At 47.0% G+C, this 24,398-nt stretch overlaps 1 protein-coding gene across 3 annotated transcripts in view; it reads left to right on the top strand.

Moving 5' to 3' along the window:
- Positions 1 to 24,001, top strand: part of MAN1B1 (mannosidase alpha class 1B member 1) — a 29,339-nt gene extending 5,338 nt beyond the window's left edge. For 2 of the 3 annotated variants that reach the window (XM_083423060.1, XM_083423061.1), the window contains exons 3-13: positions 1,831 to 1,958; positions 5,508 to 5,668; positions 6,083 to 6,192; positions 8,617 to 8,802; positions 10,155 to 10,303; positions 15,056 to 15,244; positions 15,994 to 16,184; positions 16,765 to 16,885; positions 17,781 to 17,978; positions 19,131 to 19,262; positions 20,051 to 24,001. In XM_083423060.1, the coding sequence (XP_083279186.1) occupies positions 1,831 to 1,958; positions 5,508 to 5,668; positions 6,083 to 6,192; positions 8,617 to 8,802; positions 10,155 to 10,303; positions 15,056 to 15,244; positions 15,994 to 16,184; positions 16,765 to 16,885; positions 17,781 to 17,978; positions 19,131 to 19,262; positions 20,051 to 20,254 (1,769 nt within the window). In that variant the 3' untranslated portion in view covers positions 20,255 to 24,001. The remainder of the gene's footprint in view (positions 1 to 1,830; positions 1,959 to 5,507; positions 5,669 to 6,082; positions 6,193 to 8,616; positions 8,803 to 10,154; positions 10,304 to 15,055; positions 15,245 to 15,993; positions 16,185 to 16,764; positions 16,886 to 17,780; positions 17,979 to 19,130; positions 19,263 to 20,050) is intronic. The other variant, XM_083423062.1, reaches the window with a different exon arrangement.
- The last annotated feature ends 397 nt before the right edge of the window (positions 24,002 to 24,398 follow it).

The following is a 24,398-nucleotide window of genomic DNA, read 5'->3' as shown; positions in this document are numbered from 1 at the left end:
TATAAGCATATAAGCATCTACACGATCATTGCTGAACTAGTCAAACACTTGAAACATTCAACTTGTACTTCATTGTACAGTGCTACCTCTGGTTGCAAACGGGATCTGTTCCGGAGACCTGTTCGCAACCTGAAAAGAACGCAACCCGCGTCTGCACGTCTGCGCACATGCGGGTCGTGATTTGCTGCTTCTGTGCATGTGCATGATGTCATTTTGCATGCATGCACGAGCAGCGAAACCTGGAAGTAACCCTTTCCAGTACTTCCGGGTCGCCGTGGGACGCAACCTGAAGAAACGTATCATGAAGCAAACGTAACATGAGATATGACTGTATTCGCATGGTGTTCACTTACGAAAACCCACATCGTAAGATGAGACTGTGCTATCATATTGTCAAAGCGTAGAAGTGAATGTTCGTAGACGGTTGGAAATACTCAGAAATCATAGAATCATAGAGTTGGCGTAACATGGAAGGACACTGGGCAACTTATAGAGAACTCTTGGACTTTTCAGAAGTAGTAAGATTTTAAAAAGGAGGGACTTGGACAAGTGGTGATGGATTGGTTACAGTATCATCAAATAAATGATGTGTTAAAACTGGACAAAAGAAGGGGTTTTCCGACCCAAAGTTCACAATTTGAAAGAGAGATTATTGATAGTAAAGAAAAAATAATTTCTAAAATGTATAAACTACTATTAGAATGGGAGACAAAAGATGAATTGGTAAAATTCGTTGGGTAAATGAATTGGTAAAATGGGTTAAAAAAATATGATCCATTGGGTAAGGGATAAAGGGCATGATATAGAAATGAGTGCCTGGGAGAAATTATGGAAAAAAGATCTAAAATTTACTGCATGTTACACACTGAAGGAAAACCATATGAAAATGATCTATAGGTGGTATTTAATGCCAAGTAAATTAGCTAAGATGTATAAAACTAAAACTGATAGTTGTTGGAAATGTAAAGAAAAAAGAAGGCACATTTTATCATATATGGTGGACATGCAAAAAGGTTAAAAACTTCTGGGAAATGATGAATTGAAAAAAATGTTTAAAACCCCAGAAGCTTTTCTTTTAGGCATAACAGATGAAAATATACCCAGGGACCACAAATCTCTTTTTATGTATGCTTACTACAGCTGCATGGATGGTATATGCTCAGAGATAGAGGGAAGATAAAATACCAACGAAGTAAGAATGGCAGACAAAGTTAATAGAATATATAGAAACGGCAATGGGGGGGGGGAATCGTAGAGTTGGAAGGGGCCACAAGGGTCATCTAGTCCACCCCTCTGCAGTGCAGGCTTGAACTCACAACCATTAGATTAAGAGTCTCTTGCTCTGCTGACGGAGCTAACTTGCTGTTGATGCATAGTTCACAGCAAAAGTTTGCAAGCTATTATTTTGGAATTGTGCGTGCATTGAAGATGAAATACATATTTTGTTAATATGTTACATAAAACATGTTCAAGTTAGTGAGTACCCCCTCTGGACTGCTGGGCCCCAGCTGCACCTGCTGCCCTGTCATTAGTCCTGACTGCAATAATGAATGAATCGAAAGATCAAACCCAGTCTCAGCTCTTTGGGCTAATTTGTAAGGAAAAAAGAAATTATGCTAGTTCTTCTTGGTGGGTGATTTTTGTTGTGGGAGCAAGATACATTGGACAGGGCACAATGATTTGGTTTCCATGGTTTTGTTTATTGTTCTGGTAAGCCTGGAGCCAGCATGTAAACATGTTTAACTGGATGAGATCTTACCAGGAGTCTTGGACGTTCATTTCATTATGTTGCATCAGGTGGCATTCACTGCGGTTAATTTCTCTTTCCAGGTCTAACCAGCAGAGCTTCAGAGGAACAAAAGACTTATATGGAGGTCCCTGGGTTGAAGCCAGCAAATCAGGCAGTTCTTCCAATTCCACAAAATGCTGATGCCAATCCGGGGGATTTTTCACTTCAAGTAATTCTCTCCCCAATGTCTTTTTTTTTGGAATTTAGAGGGTTGGGGGGTAGCAGCCTAACACACAGCAGGCACCCTCTGTATCTAAGCGTATGATATTATTTTATTATTTGGCTAATTGTGCTGTTTAAAATGTGTGTTTTATATCAGACTTCCTTTAGTAATGCTCCCTTTTGAAAAGGTGAGTAAGAGGTGACATGATGAACATTTGTAAAACGATGCATAGCATGGAGAAAGGGATACAGAAAAGTTTAATTTCTCCCATACTGCTGGAACGCATGGACATCTAGTGAAACTGAATGTTGGAAGGTTGAGGAAGAGAAAATAAAGTACTTTTTCACGCAGCAAATGATGATGATGATAATAATAATAATTTATTATTTGTACCCTGCCCATCTGGCTGGGTTTCCCCAGCCACTCTGGGCTGCTTCCAACAAAGACCAAAAATATACTAAAATGTCACACACAAAAAACTTCCCTGAACAGGGCTGCCTTCAGATGTCTTCTGAATGTCAGGTAGTTGTTTTTCTCTTTGACATCTGATGGGAGGGCATTCCACAGGGTGGGCGCCACCACCGAGAAGGCCCTCCCTGGTTCCCTGTAGCTTTGCTTCTCACAATGAGGGAACCACCAGAAGGCCCTCAGCACTGGACCTCAGTGTCCGGGCTGAACAATGGGGGTGGAGACGCTCCTTCAGGTATACAGGACCGAGGCCGTTTAGGGCTTTAAAGGTTAGCACCAACACTTTGAATTGTGCTCAGAAACGTACTGGCAGCCAATGTAGGTCTTTCAAGACGGTGTTATATGGTCTCGGCAGCCGCTCCCAGTCACCAGTCCAGCTGCCGCATTCTGGATTAGTTGTAGTTTCCAGGTCACCTTCAAAGGTAGCCCCACGAAGAGTGCATTGCAGTAGACCAAGCAGGAGATAACTAGAGCATGCACCACTGGCAGTTAAACTTTGGAACTATCTCCCACAGGAGGAAGTGCTTCCCATGAGCTTGGATGGATTAAAAAGAGGATTAGACAAATTCATGGAGGATAAGGCTATCATTAGCTGCTAGCCGCAACAGCTAAGCTCTGCCTCCACAGTTGGATACAACAATTTTTCTAAATGCTGGTTGCTGCAAGCTACAAGGGTGGAGGAGGGTGGAGGTGACATGACAGACGTTTACAAAATCATGCACAGATAGAGAGGAGTTTTTCTCCCTTTCCTCATGACACTAGAATTCGAGGGTCATCCAGTGAAGCAGTAATTCTTCTGAATACCAGTTGCTAGATGCCGCAGAAGGGGAGAGTTCTCTTGCGCCCAGATCCTGCATGTTGGTTTCCCTTTAGGTCACCTGCTTGGCCACTGTAAGAACAGGATGCTGGACTAGATGGGCAATTGGCTTGATCCAGCGGGCTCTTCTTAGGTTCTTACGAGTACCTAAAATACAACAACCCTACCACAAAGGAAAGGGACGCGGGTGGCACTGTGGGTTAAACCACAGAGCCTAGGACTTGCCGATCAGAAGGTCGGCGGTTTGAATCCCCGCATCAGGGTGAGCTCCTGTTGCTTGGTCCCTGCTCCTGCCAACCTAGCAGTTCAAAAGCACGTCAAAGTGCAAGTAGATAAATAGGTACCGCTCTGGCAGGAAGGTAAGCGGCGTTTCCGTCCGCTGCTCTGGTTCGCCAGAAGCGGCTCAGTCATGCTGGCCACATGACCCGGAAGCTGTACGCTGGCTCCCTCAGCCAGTAAAGCGAGATGAGCGCCGCAACCCCAGAGTCGGCCACGCCTGGACCTAATGGTCAGAGGTCCCTTTACCTTTACCACAAAGGAAGAACAGGAGAGGGTGGTTTTCATTTGTGTTTTCTACCATTGCCTATCTTCTCAAGGCTGTCTGGAACACAACTTGATTAACCATTAATCTGAGGAAATGCCAGACTCGTGACTAGGCTTCTTTGCCAGCACCTTTCTCAGAAAGGAGACTGAGGTTTAAGAAAGGCCCTGTATGATTGCTTCACATCTTTAATCTTTGACTCCCAGCCAAGGACTCCACCTTGTGTCTTTTGCAGGCTGCTGACGAAGTCTTGCATGCTTACCACTCACGTAAGCAAGACTCTTTGGGTGACAGCCCTGTCCCTCAAGCCCTGGGCCACTGGTGTGTCACCTAGTGTGGTCAGAGGTTGCTGCTGAAGGAAGCTCAGGTCCACTTGGGATACAACTTCTCTGGCAAAGTGGGCGAGAGAAGTGGTCTATGTCTTGAATTTTCCCTGTGTCTGAAGTTAAGCAGGATTGCGGGGGGGGGGGGGCAAGCACCCTATCCTGTCTCATTGGGTGGTGCAATTATGACTCTCTTTTGCTTTGGAGGCAGGGCTGTGCAAATGGCTTCATGCTCCATCCCTTTTCATAGGAGGCACATTCCATTTTCCAGTCTTGCCTGTATTTCCAGGCATGGGGGACCCTCACAGAGCTTCAGATCCTTTTCATGGTAATAGGTGGTGTTAATGGAGAAATCTGAGGGCTCCCTTGGACAAAAAACAAGGACACCAGCCGGGAATACCAGAGCAAAACAGCAACCAGTAGGCTTGGTCTTTATTGAAGACTGTCGTGACAGGACTCCCACCTGCCACAAGGTGGAACAAGATGGAAGCCCCGAACAAAAGAGAACCCAAACTTTTATTAGCTGCTAATCCCCATGTTACACCCCCCAAAAAACCACATCACTAATACATCCCGGTTACATCATGAAAGGGGAGGTCTTGTGGCAGTAATCTGAACATCTTGGACCCTGCCCCATGGTTCCCCTTGCCCTCCACCAAACACCCATCAAGTGGAACAAAAGAGATATTTACATTTCCCTGTTTCCCAGCCAAGTTAATCACACCCTTTTGTCTTCATCTGGGTTTGTTATTTCTGGAACGGCTACCTGTCTGCTGAGGAGCTGAGCTCACGTGTCTATATGAATTTCTGAAGTTTTCCCAGTGAGTCAGTACATAGATACATTTATCAGTGAATTCTTACATTTGGTATTGTGCTGGAGAGGCCCTTTGGATAGAGAGGAAGAATCTGTGATGAAGTGTTTTGTGGGGACAAATCACAAAAGCCACAAAAGTTATTGTGCTGATTTTGGTAGTGGGCTGCATGTGCATGATATCTGCTGGAGGGGCAACCCCCCCCAACCTATACATAAATTTCTGCAACAGTGGCATCACTATTACTGGCCTGTTTTCTTCTGGCCTGATGAGAGAAGCCTCTCATCTTAAAGAAGCAAATGGAGGCTAGTAATAAGGCCAGGACTCAGTGTGGCTTCTTGTCCTGAGAAACTAGGAAATAGCTGGGTTCAGTTCCCTGTCAACAGATGAAAGGGGAAGGGAAGGGTAGGGGCAGTTTTAGTTTATCCCAGCCCTGCAGATATGGTCACAGACATGGGCATAGAGCCAAGTCTCCCCTTACTTCCCTGCCAGTCTTGCCAAAGGTGACAAAGCAAGTGGCTTTTTACAGGTATGTGTAGGTGTGTATGGGAAGATGGGAAGTCATTGTTTTCTTCCTCTGCTCCATTTCCTTAGAAACCTCCGAAGCAGCTTCCTGTCCGGCGGGGACCTCCAAACCTGCAGATCAGGCCACCATGGAGAGACTCGAGGTTGAACTTCCCAGATGAAGCAGCCAAGGAGGAGGGAGAAGCTGGCCAGGCTGGTAAAGAACAAAAAACGGAGAAGTCCGTCATCAGGTAGTTGGCTGGAGGAGCATTGCTTGGTTGCAAGAAAGTTATAACACACATTTCGACCCTTTAGGAGAGACAACCGCAGGAGCAGCAGGAATGGAGATGTGAAGCTAACATGGAAAACATCTAGTGACAGATGCCTGGGCTTCAGTTCAGCTGGGGGTTAAGTTCTGAGACTAAGGAGAAGCTACACGCTGGCACCACAGAGGACCTGGGAGTGTTCTGGGCATAAGGGGCAGTAAGGGAGAACCATTTAAGAGACTTTTGTGCGGAGAAATCTGCACCCCCGGGAAAAGAGGAGCATCTATATTTGGGTATGCAGCACCCCAATCCTTGATTGAGCCTTTGTTGTGCATCTTTCTGACGTTGCTGTGACAGCAGAACCCAGGCAGTTTTCCTTGAATAGTTCTCTTTTTGCAGCTGGAGAGGAGCAGTTATTGAGCCGGACCAGGGCACAGAACCTCCTTCCAACAAAATAAAGGAACCGGACAGGCCCTTGCCTGTGGAATCCGAAGATACTAAAGAGCCAGGTAATGAGTCAAGCGGAACCCCCATCTCTGGTGAGGTCAAAGCTTATTCCTGCCATGCAGGCAGTTGCTGGTTACTGCTACACAAAACAGACAGGTCTGAAACAGACGTGTCTGTTGGGTACAGAGACTGTTGCGGAAATATCCAGGTTCAAGCCTGATACCCTGGGCTGCTTGGAATGGCCAATAGAATCCAGATGCCAGTCATCAGTAAAATAGGATGTTTATTTAGGTGTTGCAGGGCCGATGCATCACAGTCTCATCCAGCAAGTAGTGTGGGGGGCGGCACACCAAATATGAAAAAAGCACAAGCAGGTACAGTGGTGCCCCGCAAGACGAATGTCTCGCAAGACGAAAAACCCGCTAGACGAAAGGGTTTTCCGTTTTGGAGGTGCTTCGCAAAACAAATTTGCTATGGGCTTGCTTCGCAAGACAAAAATGTCTTGCGAGTTCCTGCGGGGTTTTTTCCCCTCCCCCCCCTTTTCCCCAAGCCGCTAAGCCGCTTAACAGCTGATCGCTAAGCCGCTTAACAGCTGATCGCTAAGCCGCTTAACAGCTGATCGCTAAGCCGCTTAACAGCTGATCCACTAAGCCGCTTATCAGCTGATCCACTAAGCCCGCTAAGCCGCTAATAGCCTTTTAGCAGCTAATCCGCTAATCCCTTAAGCCTTTAATAGCCGCTAATAGCCGCTAAACCGCTAATAGCGCTAATCCGCTAAACCGCTAATGGGCTTGCTTCGCAAGATGAAGAAAACCGCAAGACGAAGAGACTCGCGGAATGGATTTTCGTCTTGCGAGGCACCACTGTATATACAGTTACAAACAAAGGGTCAGGTCTGTCCATACATGGCAATAACTTCCACCTTCTAACTTCTATCGGCTTCTACAAGCGATGGCAATAGGCTACTAACTTCCTTATCTCTTCTCCTACAACAGTTCATAGTAACAAGTGTGGTGTAGTGGATAAATCGTAATCTGGTGAACCAGGTTCGTGTCTCCGCTCCTCCACCTGCAGCTGCTGGGTGACCTTGGGCTAGTCACACTTCTCTGAAGTCTCTCAGCCCACTCACCTCACAGAGTGTTTGTTGTGGGGGAGGAAGGGAGAGGAGAATGTGAGCTTTGAGACTCCTTCGGGTAGTGAGAAAGCGGATATCAAATCCAAACTACTACTCTTCTTCAAGTTCCTGCTTATGTGCTACTTTGTTCTTCTCTCACGGTTCTGTTGTGAACACAGCCTTCACATTCCAACCTTCACTAGCTCAGTCCTTCTCAAACACTTTTCAATTTCCATTCTTTAATTTATCTGACATATTAGTGAAGATGTGGGCCCAAGCTTTCTTCCTGCCATTTCCCCTTTGTTTCAGACAGTATGGCTGCATGTAACATTCAAATGTTGTTTATTTTAACCTTTTTTAACACTCATGGCGCTGTGGGTTAAACCACAGAGCCTAGGACTTGCCGATCAGAAGGTCGGTGGTTCGAATCCCCGCGACGGGGTGAGCTCCCGTTGCTCGGTCCCTGCTCCTGCCCACCTAGCAGTTTGAAAGCACATCAAAGTGCAAGTAGATAAATAGGTACCACTCCAGCAGGAAGGTAAACGGCATCTCCGTGCGCTGCTCTCGTTCGCCAGAAGCGGCTTAGTCATGCTGGCTACATGACCCGGAAGCTGTACGCCAGCTCCCTCGGCCAATAAAATGAGATGAGCCCCGCAACCCCAGAGTCGGCCAAGACTGGACCTAATGGTCAGGGGTCCCTTTACCTTTATGGTTTTGTTTTAGCCATGGTTTGTTGGAACAAACTAGGATCAGTCTTGTGGATAAACAAAGCAACCATGCCTAATTTTGCCTAATGCTGATTTCACTTTTCTAATGGCTCTTGCCTCACATCTCTGGCCATGTGAGCGTCTGGGGAGGGGTGTTGGAAAAAAACCAGGTTCATGCCAGTACATTGCGTTCAAAAAGTAATGGGAAATCATTGTTGCACAAGCCATTGTTTGTAAGCCAACTTCAGTCCGTGGTTTCACATTCTGAATTGTTAATTCCCCCCCCAAAAAAAAAATATCAAACTTATTAGTCACTTGTCACCTGACGGTCTCCAAACAACTTACACTAAAAATAAATAAATACACACACAACAATAAGGGAAGGGGAAAAAAAATAAGGGGATTGTATAATATATTAATATATTGTCTAACGAAACACTTATGAAAAAGCAAAAAAATAAATTGCTTTATAAATAATAACAGTGTTAACTATACGATTAACTAATAAGTTTGATAAATGGGGGGGAAATGGTTTGGTAGTTGACTAGAGTAGGCGAATCATGCAATGTCAGAGGGGGCCCTTGCCTAAACAGAATCCAGAGAGCTGGTCCCAGCAGCTAAGTTCCTGTGTCCTACAGCTGAGTTCTTTTGCTTTCTGATTTTAGTACCTCTCAATGAGCGCCAGATGGCAGTGATAGAAGCATTCCGCCACGCTTGGAAAGGCTACAAGGAGTTTGCCTGGGGCCACGACGAGCTGAAGCCCATCTCTAAGTCGTTCAGCGAATGGTTTGGCCTTGGCCTGACACTCATTGATGCCCTGGACACCATGTGGATCATGGGCTTGAAAGAAGGTCTGCCTCATTTCCCCCATGTCATCCTTTTCACCTGGCCTCGTTTACTTGATTTATTTTACCAAATGTCTACACCACTTCATCGTAGCAGAACCTCTTGAGTGGTTTATGGGAAGTGTTGAAATCACCAGTAAGACAATTAAAAGCAAATAATGAAAAGCATTTACCATATTTTTTGCTCTATAAGACTCACTTTTTCCCTCCTAAAAAGTAAGGGGAATTGTGTGTGCATCTTATGGAGCGAATGCAGGCTGCGCAGCTATCACAGAAGCCAGAACAGCAAGAGGGATTGCTGCTTTCACTGCGCAGAGATCCCACTTGCTGTTCTGGCTTCTGAGATTCAGAATATTATTTTTTCTTGTTTTCCCCCTCCAAAAACTAGGTGCGTCTTATGGTCTGGTGCGTCTTATAGGGCGAAATATACGGTATAAAAGCAAAGTCAGTAAACAAAAAGAAGAGATTTAAAACATGCCTGCTTTTATGTGTCTTCATAGGCTTGCTCAAACAAAAATGTTTTAAGCAGAAAAAATACAGTGAAGGCACTTGCCCGATGCCAATAGACAGGGAGTTCCACAGAGCAGGTATTGCTGTGCCAGAAGAATGATTTATTGCAGCTGCAGAACAGGTATTACGTGGCACCTGCAACAGGGGCAGATCTGCAGATCAGAGTGGTCAAATGGGCACATGCGGAGCCAGGCAATGCCCTTCTTTCCATTGTTTTCTCTTGCTCCGCCAGTGTTATCTGAGGTGAAAGAAGCTTTCTGCCAGGGCTGGCACATTACCTTGAATATTAGCACACTTTGCTATAGCTGCAGAAGATTTTCTTTTTTGTTTTTTGTGTGTGAGTTCGGGGGAAGGGGTTTATTTTGGGCCCCCAACCTCAGGTTGACGGTGTCTGCTGTGGAGAGCTTCACCTGCCCCCTGCCCCCACACACTTCCACATGCATGAATGGTAGAGAGCTGTATTGGGCAGGAGCCATAGCTGCTGCAGAGCACTGGCATTATCTCCAGTTAAAAGGGTCCAGGTGACAAGTGATGGCAAATACACTTTTCTGCATGAAAAGCTGGACAGCTGTTGCCAGTTAGAGTAGGTAGCACTGGACTAGATGGACCCATTTCCTAAATGGGCATAAAGGCAGCTTCTCCTGCTCCTAGGCCAACAAAGCAAACCTGTGTTCAGCAGCTTGGGAGGCTGCTCTTTTACCTGGCATCCAGGTGGGCAGGAGCCACTCCCAGATGTGGCCTTAAGAATGAGGGAGGGGGATTTCCCCAGTCTTCCCTTCCCCAGCAGCCCAGAAAACCTTGGTGCAGGGTTTCCGTTGACAATCTCTTGACTCCCTTCCCCAATGCAGAGTTCAAAGAAGCAAGGAAGTGGGTTGCCACTGACCTCAACTTCAACAAGAATGTGGACGTCAACCTATTTGAGAGCGCCATTCGGATCCTTGGGAGCCTGCTGAGCACTTACCACCTCACGGGGGACAACCTCTTCCTAGAAAAAGCTGTAAGTAGCCCTGCGATCTTGCAGTCCAACAACAACCAACGTCCCCCACCCCACCGCTGCCGCCGCCAAATTCCCACAATAATGTCTGAACGTTTCTGGCACTCTTGAGAAAGTAGCAGCCCTGTGGAACTGAAAACTGAGGGAAGCCAGTTTAAAACCAGTGTCTGTTTACAGTGGCTAATTGGATGTTTTCCATACCCACCTCTGCCACCTTGTCATGAGTCCCTTAGAGAAATTGCAGAGAGAGCGGTCAGACCAGGAGAGGGTTGGGGTGTTGGAGGAGCTGCCTGCTGGTGACCCTGGGGAGACAGGCTGTGCCTGGGCCTTGAGAGGCTGGAATCCAATCTTGGGGAGGGTCCCGGTGGTGCAGCCTCCCAGCACTCTGCTCTGTCCCCTTCCCGCGTCACCTGGGAGTGCTGCATCCACAACCCCCAGCTCCAGTGCCAGTCTCACCTCTGATCCTGACACCTCTGCTGCACCACCAGAGTCCACTCCAGCTCATCCTCTTAGGAGAGGTTAGGCACTCATCAGGAAGAAAGGGTATTCAAGGAAGACTGGAAAACGTTTATTGAATATATGAAGAATCATTGTAAACAAATTCAAACATTAGCAGGATTAGAGTAAATTTCAGCAATATAAATTGCGTTGAGATGAAATGGATAAAATAGGATACAGAGTAAATAGAATATGAAACAGCAAGGGAAAGTTAAAAGGAGCCATGGAAAGCGGGGAAGGGAAGTCAATGTTTAATGTATTTGGTGTATGTTAATGGGGGGAAAACTTCACAATGAAAATCCCACATAACGGGACCCAGGTTGTGTTTGTGCTTGTCTTCATTTGCTTAGCCAGACACAGCACCTGTTGTTTCTTTGAACCCTGTTTTGTACCACACTGATTTGAGCATTGAAGATGTTGGCAGAGACTGCGCTCTGAGTTCGAGTTCTCAATCCAGTGAGAGCCAGGAGGACACTTGCTGATAAAGGGCTCTGCAAATCCAAGGATTGGGGAAACCCTTTTGTGTGCTGCGGATGTCATGAGGGAGACCCTCAAGGGCAGCCTCCCCCAACCTGGTGCCCTCCCAGATGTTGTGGACTGAAACGGCCAGTGGTCAGGCACGATGGGAGCTGCAGTCCAATACCTGAGTCTGGGAAATACTGCTTTGCCTGTTCTCAGTGACACTTCAGAGCAGTCAACCCATGGCAGATCTAGCTGTCAAGCAAATGATGAGCATTAGTGGCATTCTGTTTGGTTGCTGAGCTTGGATGCAGCAAACCACTTAGCTTTTTTGATTTTGCTTCTTGAATGGCTACCCTCTCCCCCTACTCCCCCTGCCCCGCTCTATGTTTAAAGGCAAGCTGTGTTTGAAACTGAGGGAAATGTCAAAAGCCCTTGGTAACATTGCGTAATATAGCGGGGGTGTGGGTCTGTTCTAAAATGTCAGGCATGAGCCCTTAGGCCCTTCTGAAGTAGCTCTTTGGACCCCAGCAAGTCAGTGCTGGCTTTGGCAGCCCCAGAATGCCCCTGCCCCCTTCAGAAAACAGGCTTCGTGATGGAGGGCCCGACCTCTAAGGCTGGCTAGCTCAGTAGTTCTGAAATGGCACGACAGGGATTGTGGGGGATTCTCCAGGGCAAGACAGGAGATGGTAGATAGCTTTCCATGAAAGGCAGCGAGCCCATAGCCACTGACCGCATTATAGAATTGTAGAGTTGGAAGAGACCCCTAGGGTCATCTAGCCAACCCCCTGCAATGCAGGAATCTCATCTAAAGCATCCATGAAAGATGGCCATCCGACCTCCTTGAAAGCCATTGGTTCGAGTCCTACTCTCCAGATCAGGAAAAAACAAGCTTGTTCCCTCTTCCATGTGACGGCTCTTAATATATTTGAAGATGATTGTCATACCTCCTCTCAGTCTCCTATTTTCCAGGCTAAACCTACCCAACTCCTTCAACTGTTCTTCATAAGGTTTGGTTTCCAGACCCTTGATCATCTTGGCTGCCCTCCTCTGCACATGTTCCAGCTTGTCGGCATCCTCCTTAAATTTGGTGCCCAGAACTGGACACAGTATTCGAGGTGTGGTCTGACTAAGGCAGAATAGAGTGGTACTTTTACTTCCCTGGATCTGGAAACTAGACTTCTGTTGATGCAGCCTAAAATCGTGATGGCTTCTTTTGCTGCTGCATCATGCTGTTGACTCACATTAAATTTATGATCCCTAGGTCATTTTCATGTGTATTGCTAGCAAGTCAGGTGTCCCGTCTTATATTAGTGCAGCTTGTTCTTCCTGCCTAAGTGCAGAATCTTTCATTTGTTTTTATGGAAATTCACTTTGTTAGTTTGGTCCCAGTTCTCCAATCTGTTATAAGGTCATTTGAATCACAATTCTGTATTCTGCAGAATTAGCTACCCCTCCCAGCTTGGTGTCATCTGCAGATTTGATTAGCATCCCCTCAATTCCTTAGTCCTAGTCATTGTTAATAAAGACACTGAACAACAATGAGCCTAGGACAGAACCCTGCAGCACCCTTCCTGTCCCTGTTCTTCCTTCTGACAAGGAAGCACTAATGAGAACTCTTTGGATTCAGTCAGTCAACCAGATACAAATTCACCTCATAGTTACCTCATTCAACCCACATTTTATCAGCATGCTCGCAAGAATATCATGGGGAACTTTGTCAACACTCTTACTGAAATCAAGATACACTATGTCCACAGCGTTCCTCTGATCCATCAAGCTTGTGACTCTCATCAAATAAATGTGATTCATCTAGCATGACTTGTTTTGAGAAACCCATGCAAAATCTTAGTAATCACAGCATCCTTTTCTACATGCTCACAGACCAACTGTTGAATTATCTGTTATAGGACCTTTCCTGGTATCATTGTCAAGCTCACCGGTCGGTAGTTTTGTTGTTGTTTAGTCGTGCCCGACTCTTCGTGACCCCATGGACCAGAGCACACCAGGCACTCCTGTCTTCCACTGCCTCCCGCAGTTTGGTCAGACTCATGTTTGTGGCTTCGAGAACACTGTCCAACCATCTCGTCCTCTGTTGTCCCCTTCTCCTTGTGCCCTCCATCTTTCCCAACATCAGGGTCCTTTCCAGGGAGTCTTCTCTTCTCATGAGGTGGCCAAAGTATTGGAGTCTCAGCTTCAGGATCTGTCCTTCCAGTGAGCACTCAGGGCTGATTTCCTTCAGAATGGATAGGTTTGATCTTCTTGGTCTGTAGTTACCTAGGTCTTATTTCCCCCCATTTTTGAAGATGGAGACATTTGCCTTCCTCCACTCTGTATGGACTTCACCTGTTCTCCAAGATTTCTCAAAGATCATAAACCAAGGCTCTGAATTTACACCCGCAATCTCCTTTAGTTCCCTTGGGTGCAACTCATCAGGCCCTGGAGATTTGAAATCAATTAAAGTACCTAGGTGTGCCCTTACTACCTCTCTTCCTATCTTGGGCTGCAGCTCTCTATTTGCATCATTTATTCTGTTATCACCAGGTTGGGCATCACTTTCCTTTTGGGTGAAGACAGGCAAAGTAGGTACTGAGTAGTTCCACCTTCTCTTTGTCACCCAGTAGCATTTCTCCGCCTTCCCTACGTAGAGGACCTACAATTTGGTTGTTTTCCTCTGGCTTCAGACATAGCAGAATAAACATTAATCATCATCATCATCATCATCTCTCTCACAAGCCTGAGCTCATTCTGAGCTTTAGCCAGCCTGACCTTCACCCTGCAACTGTTGGCTACTCTTGTTTACCCCTCCTTTGTGATTGCCCAATTCTTCCATTTCTTAACTCTCAGCTCATCTGTAAGCTCCTTGTACAACCAGACTGCTTTCCTTAGATGCCTCCCACTTTTCTTTCTTGTTGGTATTGTCTGCATTTGGGCCTTCAATATTTCTCCGTTTAGAAACTCCTATCCATGTTGGTCTCCCTTCTCTTTGAGTAGTTCTGACCACGGGATCTCACCCAGTAGTTCCTTCAGCTTTTCAAAACTGGCCTTCTTAAAGTCCAGAGTGCATGTCCAACTACACTCAACTTTCCCTTGCCTCTGTATCATGAAACCCAAGAGGACATGATCACTTTCTCCCAAGTTTCCCAGTACTTCCACTTCGCCAATCAGTTTTTCCCTATCAGTGAGGACCGGGTCCAATATAGATGATCCCCGTGTTGCTTCTTCCACCTTCTGGGAAATGAAATTGTCAGTGAGGCAATGGAGGAATTTGTTGAACCTTTCATTTGTGGTGGAATTTGAGTTACAACAGATATCAGGGAAGTTGAAGTCTCCCATGACTACTATCTCTCTCTAGTTCTGTACTGCATTAGGTGCCTTCCTTGTGAGGTGTGACAGTGAGGTCCAGTGGGCCTGGCTGATGACAGCCCTATTAACTGAATGCATGGCTGGAAATATTCCCCTTTGGTACATACAGCAAACCAACTCAGGTGGCTTGTAGAATAGCAAGTTTGAACCTGCACAAGGCAAACAAACTCAATGAAGCACTCGGATCCAGGTGGCAATCCCAAGTCCAATATCAACATGGCAATGCCATGCAAGACTGATTTAGCTTATTCCTGCATTGCATGGGGTTGGGCTAGATGACCCTTTGGGACCCTTCCAACCCTACAGTTCTGTGATTCATCAAAGTGGTTTTTGCTCACAGTGAATAATAAAATGATATTGGCTGTTTTCTCTCCTCCTCCTGTCTCTTCCCCCACCCCACCCTGCCAATATCACATATTCTCGACTGTTCAGAAAGATATTGGGAGCAGGCTCATGCCCGCCTTCAACACCCCATCTAAGATTCCATTTTCGGATGTCAACATTGGTCGGGGCACAGCGCATCCTCCTCGCTGGACATCGGATAGCACCGTAGCAGAGGTGACCAGCATCCAGCTGGAGTTCAGGGAGCTTTCGCGCCTTACTGGGGAAGAGAAATTTCAGGTATAGCTGTTGGTGAGCTCTTCTCTCCTTCCTTTTCTGATGGCATGCAGAGGGGGACCGTTGGCCATCTAGTCCCACCCCCTCCATCTCTTGCCAGAAAACGGGAATGTCAATCCATGCCATCCTGACTTTTGCAGGCCAGAAGTGGGAATAAATAGCTTCTGGGACATGTATCATTCCTGTGCTATATAGACCCGGGCACTTAAGCCAAGACACCCAGAATGGAACAGGTGGGAGGGAGGGGTCGGAGAGACAATTGTCTGATATGATCCCAACGATTCCAAACCACCCCCAGTATTTCCAGTAACCAATGCAGCAGGATTTAAGGATCTGTTAAAATGCAGTGTAAAGTAGTTTCTCTTTTGACAGGGTAATAGTTACTGTTTATGCCAGGAAAATAAATGAGCATGGAGAACAGGCTTGTCCATGCCTATTAGCCCAGCTAGCAAATGCAGACCTTCTTGTTTAGATCTGGTATACCTCTAACTATTGGATTCTGAGAACGGGCAACCGGAGGCAACTGTTGCCTAGGAAGTCTTGCGGCCACTGAGAGAGAGGCACTTGGCTGGCCACTATTGGAAGCAAGGTGCTGGGCTGCTTGGCCTGGTCCAGCAAGGCTGTTCTTGCATTTTCGCTTGTCTCTGAGAAATCAAAATTTGAAATTCAGTCCATCTGTTTTTGTACTTTTCCCTGGGGTGGGTGGGGGTTGTGTAAGCGTACAAATGAGTCTCCCTTGTTTGTACATGTAGAAAGCAGTGGACGGGGTGATGAAACATGTCCACACCCTTGCTGGCAAGAACGACGGCTTGGTGCCTATGTTCATCAACACCAACAGTGGGCAGTTTACCCACTTGGGGGTCTATACTCTTGGAGCCCGAGCAGACAGCTACTATGAGTACCTGCTCAAGCAATGGATCCAGGGAGGGAAGAAAGAAAATGAGTAAGTCCTTTTTACTTTCCCCCATCGCCTCCTTTATTTTTTTTAAACTCTAGATTACATTGAACCTTGCTGGAAGTGGGGAATAGGTGGGCATCAAGGGGCCTGTTGAAGATCTGTGCCTTCCGTATGGAGGCAGACTATTGAGTGACCTGGAAGGAAATGCAACAGCATGTTGGAAATCTGTCCACTGCCCCAGGCATTTCATAATCCTCCTAAACCAGACTTCCCTAGCCTAGTGCCCTTCGGATGCTTTGGACTACAGCTCCCATCATCCCCAGCCAGCATGATTGCATGATGCTAGAGCTGGTAGTAGTGCAGCTGGGGCTGATGGGAGTTGTAGTCCAAAGCATCTGGAAGGGTGCCAGTTTGCATAAGGCTGTCTTAAACTAATTTTTTCCCCTGTTCTGAAAAAGCCATTTTGTTCTATGACCTGTGACAGTTCATTCACAGATTGACACACACAAGGTAAATGTGAATGTCACACAGGCTGGAAGTATCTTGTCTGCCTCTGCTGGCAGCAGTCACAGTGCTTAAAAAACCAAGCCCTCCTGATGTGTGTGTGTGTGTTTATAATTGTCAGGCTTTTGGAAGATTACGTGAAGGGTGTCGAGGGGGTGAAGATGCACCTTCTCCGGAAATCGCAACCAAGGAGACTGACTTTTGTTGGTGAACTTGCTCATGGCCGCTTCAGCGCTAAAATGGTGGGCTTGCTTTCCACGGCTGGGAGAGCTATTTGTTAACATTGTTTTCTCTTGACCGCTCTGTTCTGTAAAGAGGTCCGATTCCTTTTTCCATTTTGCTCCTCCCTGAACCACCAGGCTTCACCCGTTTTTATCTGTAAGGGTGTCCTGGTCTTTGACTTTGTAAAAGGCTTGCACCTCTCCTCCTTTTTCATGAAAGTTAGGCAGCAATCCTGTACATCCTTTCTTGACTGTGATCTCCACTGAATACAATGGGATACAGTTCTGAGTGTATGTGGACTGCTAGCCAGATTTTTCCTTTCTATTCCCCAAACAAAATCTTAATTCCACTGGATAAAACAAGCTGAATTTGTCAATGCACTATCACATTTTGGTGGGTGCCCTCTTAGTGTTGTAGATCTGTCTTTTTCTGGGCTCTGGGGCACCTCACAAACTTTTCACCGGTTGATTCAAGGAGTAGCTCCCATGAAAACGGCCCTCAGTCGTCCATTGCACAGCCACAGGGAACTGCCGGCTGTGTCCTAGGGTACAATCTTCAGCTCATGTCTGGCAGCATTCTTCCTCTTCCCTCCCTATCCTCGTTTCATTCTGGGTTGTCTCTATTAAGATCATAAGCCTTTATTTTTAATTTCTACCCCCAAGTGCACTGTCAGGAAAGCAGTATACATAGTAAAAAAACCAAACCCACCTTGAAATGCAGGGACCCGGTCGACCTGTCCATTACCCCATCCAAATGGAGCACGTGCCCAAGAACCCTTTTCAACATCCTCTGGTTCTGTATCAGGGCGCCTTGCAGATAGATTGCCAGAGAAGTCTCCCCGCCCCAGCATAGACTTTGAAAACTCATAGAGAGATTTGGTTCTTCCTTAACTCTTGCCCTGTGTTTCCTGAGCAGGATCACCTGGTCTGCTTCTTGCCCGGAGCCCTGGCTCTTGGTGCCCACAATGGGCTCCCCGCGGACCACATGGCCTTGGCAGTGGAGCTGGCAGAAACCTGCTACCAGATGTATGCGCAAGTGGAGACGGGCCTGAGCCCAGAGATTGTCCACTTCAACATGCATGCACAAAAGGACCGGAAGGATGTGGAGATAAAGGTGAGCAACTCAGCAGGTGCGGGGTGTTCCATCTGTCCTTCTTAAAACTGTATTACTCCGATATTGGTGTTTTTTTTGGGGGGGGGTGGTCTAAAACTGAGAGGTTATTAAAGACCATCTAGAGAGAAGACGCTCGGGTTGCAAACGTGATCTGTGTGGGAGGCGCGTTCGCAACCTGCAGTGTTCGCAACAGCAGTGCCGCGTCTGCGCATGCACAGGTTGCGATTCGGTGCTTCTGCGCATGCGCCGAAACCCCGAAGTAACCTGTTCTGGTACTTCCAGGTTCAGCGCCGTGCGCAACCCGAAAACGCACAACCTAAAGCGCCTGTAACCCGAGGGATGCCTGGACATGAGACAGTGGCGGAGTGTCATGCTCCAGCACTGGGGGGGGGGGGGGAGAGCAGGCGGGGGCGAGGCTGGTGTGCGTCCTGGGGGCGTGGCACACTGCCTGTAAGGGGGGGGGCAGCCGTGATGGCACCCCACCGGGATCACGCTGCCAGGGGCGGTGCGCTCTCCACGCACTCCTCTTCCTCTGCCAGTGACATGAGAGTCCCAGTTTGTATCTTTGGGTCTCTTAGCAACTGTGCAACTTCATTGTAAGTGCCAGTGAGAGGACCTTTGGAAGAGTCTTCCCTGTGCAGCTTGCCTGGCATCATCTTTGTGGTGTTTTAACACCATGAGAAACTTTCTATTCAACTGGGGCCTATTAAACGGCTAGCTGGTGTCACCCGGGCCTTGTGATTCTTGGCTCCATGTCGGGTGCAACTGAGTTTTGCATTTGTGGTTTCCTGTCTTCTTTGCATTCATGTTGTTTTCTTATTTATTAAAAGACCAGCTAACAGAACAATGTTATGAGACAACAAATGCAATAAAATGAATAACTTAAGAAAATAAATAAGCAAGCTACTAGCTTCTGTGTGCTACAAGCACCTATTAGGGATGTATACTCTGGCATGCATATATACATTTTAAAAACGGACGTGCTCAGTGGGTATATTGCAAACATTTTGGATCAAGAAAAGTAAGGATTATGGTAGAATGGAGGAAGGAGAGGCCAGTACACATACACACAACCCTCAGGGCTGAGGGATATGGGGCTACAAAGGGCCTCTTTCTTCTTCTATAATTCTTTATTTGTTTCCCCTACCCCAGGCAGCGGACAGGCACAATCTTCTGCGCCCTGAGACAGTGGAGAGCCTTTTCTACCTGTATCGATTCACTGGTGATAAGAAGTACCAGGATTGGGGCTGGGAGATACTGCAGAGCTTCAATAAATACACACGGGTAAAGCGGATCTCTGGGGTGCGCTTTGGAAGCTCTTGGGCAGCCTTGGTCCATATCTTCACATGATGCACAGCTGATTTGTGGAACTTGCTGCCACAAAATGTGAAGGCCTTGAGCTTAATTAACTTTAGAGGGTGTGTGTGCATGAGAAATCCAGTGGCTATTAGTCCTAGTGGCTAAATGAAGCCTCCATGTTCAGAAGCAGCATAGCTCTGAAGACCACTTGCTGAGGAGCAACAGCAGGGGAAACCCGTTGTCTTTATGCCCTGCTTGAGGACTTTACCTAGAGGCAACTGGCTGACCCCTGTTGGAAGCAAGTGGCTGGCCTTGGTGTGTTCTTTGGTATAGGGATGCTCTTAAGGTGCTTGTTTTTAAAGATTATCATCTCACTTTTCCAGCTTGTGTTGGCTGTCCAGGCCAGCCTCTGCCAACCTTGTGTGCTTCAGATGTTTTGGGCTGCAACTCCCATCAGCCTCCAGCACAATGAGTTGTAGTTTGGAACACCTGGAGGAGACCAGGTTGAAGAAGGCTGGCTTAGAACATTCAAGGCAGTCATATGCATGACACCAGGCAATGCAGGAAAGACGACATTCTTGGAGGCTGTCCTCCTGTGCACAACCCTTCCTCATGACGTAGAAAACATGGGATTTGGAAACCTAACGTGGAGGGGGTGGGGAATGGCTGGTGCAGATGTGTGTGGCATTACACTTGCCAAGCAATAAGCAAATGGCTCTAGGCAGGGAGCAGTCCCATGCTCAGGTTTGTTTTCTTGGGATCCTTCTGCCCAGGTCCCCACTGGTGGCTACACGTCCATCAACAACGTCCAGAGCACCAGCAACCCGGAGCCAAGAGACAAGATGGAAAGCTTTTTCCTCGGGGAAACACTCAAGTATCTTTTCTTGCTCTTCTCTGACGATGTGGACTTGATAAACCTCGATAAGTATGTCTTCAACACAGAAGCTCACCCTCTTCCAATTTGGCCATCAGCATAAAATGAAAGATGAGGCACCAACCATTCCCGGTCTTGATCGTGTCCCACCTTGTTGGGGTCTGAAGGGAGGTGTGCAGAGTTTTGTGGGTTCATTTTTTTGCTGGCAGCACGTCAGAAAGGTTTACGGAAGGGAAGCTCCAGACATACACCCCCTCCCCCCACCACACTACCCTTGCGTCTTATCTCTCCGTCCACAAAGACTTGGTTGGGCAAGCAATGAAGTGCAATGCTGAATCCTGCCTGGAGCACGAGACATTTGAGAGGAGAAACAGGGATCACATTTATTTGACCTGGTGAGATCCACCAAGCCTTAGATTTCGTATTGGTGTCTGAATGAACGTCCTGGTGAGAGGAGACTCATTTGGGAATGCCAAGCTGCTCTCCCTTTACAGCATCGTTCCACTGTATGAGCCTGTGCCATGTCTGTATGGTAGAGGGAACAGAAAGAGATATGCACCCTCATCCCAGATTTGGAATCCTTGTTGCTGGTGCAGTTTGCTGATTTTCCACTTACATTCCAAGCCAGAGGGCTCTACCGCTGGCCACACACAAAAAAGCTGACCCTTTTTAGCAGTGTTACCAGTGGCAACATCTTCATGGCACTCTGAATAATCTTGTGATGCTCGTACCGTTGTGAACTGTGGGGCAGTTTAAGCGCAGAGGCTGCTGGTTTGGGTGGAGGGTTGTGTACACTTCTAGGTGTGTCACTCTATGTATTTCTTAACTTATCTGCATAAATGCAGGAAGACAATGTGAAAAAGAAATTTTACATTCTAAAAAAAAAAAAGGGGTTATCTGTGCAGAAGTTTATATATGTATAGTTAATGTTTCAGCTCAGGTATTCCAACTGAAAGCTGCTTCCTGAAGCTCCAGGAGTCCTGAATAAATGTGTGAGGTCGTTGCCATTTCCTCCCGTGGATTGGAACCCATGCCTGAAATAAGCAGGCTTGCTGTTCTTTCCTTCGCTGTGTGCTGGCTCAGCCGGGCCTTTGCTGGAAAAGAGGGTTCTTGTTTGGTGTACACAGCTAGAAAACAGTTGCTTCCAGGGTCCAGTTTCTATGGTGAAGTCAAAGGGAATGGTAATGATTGTGACTGTTAGGAAATGGGTTAGCAGAGAGGGTGTATTGATTTGTATTGATTCTCCTGAAACAGTAGGCTTGATAAGAAAATGCTGTGGTGGCTTTTAAAATACAGGTCAAGGAGTCAACCTAATGTATTAAGTGCAAATGTATTAAATAACCTAATGGGGTTTTGAGGTCTTGAAAGCTCTTGCTAAGGGGAAAGCTTAGTTTGAGGCAGTAGGGGGCTCTTTGGCAGTATTCTGGCTCTGATGCTCCTGCTTCCTGTTCTTCGTCTTGCTGGCCACCTCCAGGGTTAGCTCAGGGTGGTGAAGGGCCTTGTGCAATAACCTGAGTTTGGGTCAACTAAGGAGCGGGGGCATTTCTCCTTTTCCTGAGTCTGTTGCATGTGCTACCCTTTCATTTGCCCTTCCTATGGCTTCATGTGGAATTCAGGGTATATGTTTCAGAAATGTCTTGTCTGTAGTTCTCTTTTTTTCTTTTTGCTTATGCTTGCACAGCACCACCTCTCCCTTATAGTTTGTTAGCCATTATTTCTTCCATCTCCTCCTCCCAAACTCCAGAAGAGGAATCCCAGATTGGAGGGGCGGAGAGGGTGCTGGAGACCATCCTCTCTAGTTTGGGGGCTGACCAGTCACCCAGCAATTTTCATTGCCTGCCATGGAATTCCCAGCCTCTGTTGCTTCCTGCTTTTCTCAGTAGTACGTTCTGTCAGGACTGTCTTGTAACCGCTTAGTCACTGTTTTTGAGCTGGAACAAATTATTTAAATATCAAGGGCAACAAATTAGTGGGAAGATGCCCTGTGGCTTCCACATCAGAATGAACAAGAGAGCAGAGCTTGGACTGGCACGAGAATTTCCTGCAATGAATTATGTTCTTGGTAGATCCTACTTGTCTTTTATTTTTTAGAATTGCGACAGAATTTCAGAGTGCATTTTGCGAGCTGTATCAAATCTGGCACATATGGTGTTGGTGGTGGACTCTCTTTGCCCAGAACAAGAGCTGAACAACAACAACTTGTCATAAGACTTTCCAATTAAAAAAGCAAGTTTTCAGAGACTGAGGTTTGGGTGCTGACTTAATAGCTGGAGCAGCGCAGTGGACAAGACCCTGCGGGTGGTGATCCAGTTCAAGTCTCACCACTGCTATGTATAGTCTCAGCCTCAAGCTCCCCTGCAAAAGTGCATGGATTGCAGCAGCCCTACCTTGCAGGATGGTGGTTAGGCTCTCAGAGCTAAAAAGTGCAATATAATTGCTAAGGATTAATAATTCCAAATTTTGCTGCTGTAACCATGGATTTTCAGAGGAAGGCACTGGATGCCAGTTGTTTTACACGAAGCCTGTCTTCCCGGTTACTGTAGGGCAGTGTCTCCTGAGTGGCAGCAGAAAAGCGGTCACAAGCCACATGACCCTGCCTGCCCTGGGCAGTACTGGAACATTCGTCCGAGAAAGATATATGTGTGCGTGTTTGTGTGTGTCATTTAGAAGACTGTGGTGTTCCTGTTCCCCACTCTCCTCACCCAAGTGCACCCTGGAATTTAAAAGCCATACTCTAAAGCTGAACAGTTGCCCCATCTTGGGAAGGCCAACGCTTAAACTTTGCACACTGGAGCCTTCTACGCCCCCCAAGGGTAAAGGGGGGATGAGTGGGTGTAGGAGCTGGAGGCGAGTGCTTTCCCTAGGAAGGAGGCAGAAGCTGGTAGACAGGCGATGATGTATCCCTTGGTAACATGCAGCTAGCCAGGCACAAGGTGGAGTCTTTTTGGCACTGAGCAACCTACTGTGCTGGAACACGCTCTCCAACTCCTGGGCCCCCACCCAGAGACTAACAGCAGAACAAATGAGCTGCACCTGCAGAATGTGGCTTTTGTTGGTGCAGAATCCTGAATCCTCACTCCCCTCACATGCAGAATATTCACAGCTCCCCACAAAAGCCAAATCCTCTCCATTCTCTCTTCTTTCAAAGCACTTCCAGAAAAGAAAAAGAAAAACCTGTATTGTCATTTTTCTTGCTCTGCAGTGCCACAGGTCTGCAGACATTCCGTGTTTAATCTTCCATGGCTATGTGTAGGCAGGTGGGTTATGGGTACAGTGTTGTGAATAGGAACATGTCTTACTGTGAAATGCTGCCTATGAAGATTGCCAGTTCTTTCTCCAATGTCTTAAAGGAGGGGAAACAGGAGTTTCCCATCCTCTTCCTCCGAGCAACAGAAACAACAACCAGGAGCCTAGTTGGCAACTTGCTGCAAACTGATAGGAAGCGAAGGCCAGATCTTCCAACCACCAAACCTCATGCCTAGATGCTGAGTTGCTGCTGCGTTTACTCCTCCGTTTGGTACAGGAGCTGCAGGGTGGAGGAGCTTCCAAGGCTTAGCCTATTCCCTCTCCCCATGCAGCTGCTCTAAAGCTGACTGCCTTCCTTCTCTTCCCCTGCCAAAGAAGAAAAAAGAATGAAGCCTTGCTGTGCTTGTTATCTGGTCCACCATATTTGTTACATAGATGAGCCCATCCCATTGTGAATGTGCAAATGATTTTTGGTGTACTTCACCTTTTTAAGAGGTGGAAGAAATATATCTTAAATAAGATTTAAATAAAAAATCCCATTGTATTTAGTCAAGCTAATCCACAGAATTCTATTCCACTTTAATAAACTTGTAATTTATTTTGAGACGCTGTTTTTTTTTCCTGTGTCCTGGTTTACTGCTTATGCATCCTCACACCCTCCGGGCTGCTCAGCACCTGACATTGCTTGATCTTGCACTGAACTAAATGGGGCACGGGTGCCACATTTCAGTCAAGCTGCAGGCAGTGACCAAAACAAACAAACAAACTCATTGACACTAGTGGTCCGCAGAACAGCTAGAGAGCAATGCCCATCCATGTGTTCCTTTAAGGCTGACTGGGAACACCCTGGGGGGGGCATAGCTCTGTCGCAGGACACCTTTACATGTAGAAGTCCCCAGGTGCAACCCTTGGTGTGTCCAGTTAAAAGGAGCAGGGGGCAGGTAACGGGCCCGAGATGGGGGGGAACAACTGAGTACTGGGCTAGACAGGCCAACATTCTG

The sequence above is a fragment of the Podarcis tiliguerta genome (genome assembly GCF_965153285.1).
Source record: "Podarcis tiliguerta genome assembly, chromosome: Z".
In the NCBI taxonomy this organism is placed as follows: domain Eukaryota; kingdom Metazoa; phylum Chordata; class Lepidosauria; order Squamata; family Lacertidae; genus Podarcis; species Podarcis tiliguerta.
Note: the sequence above shows the minus strand (reverse complement) of the source record. Positions and strands in the feature narration are given on the sequence as shown.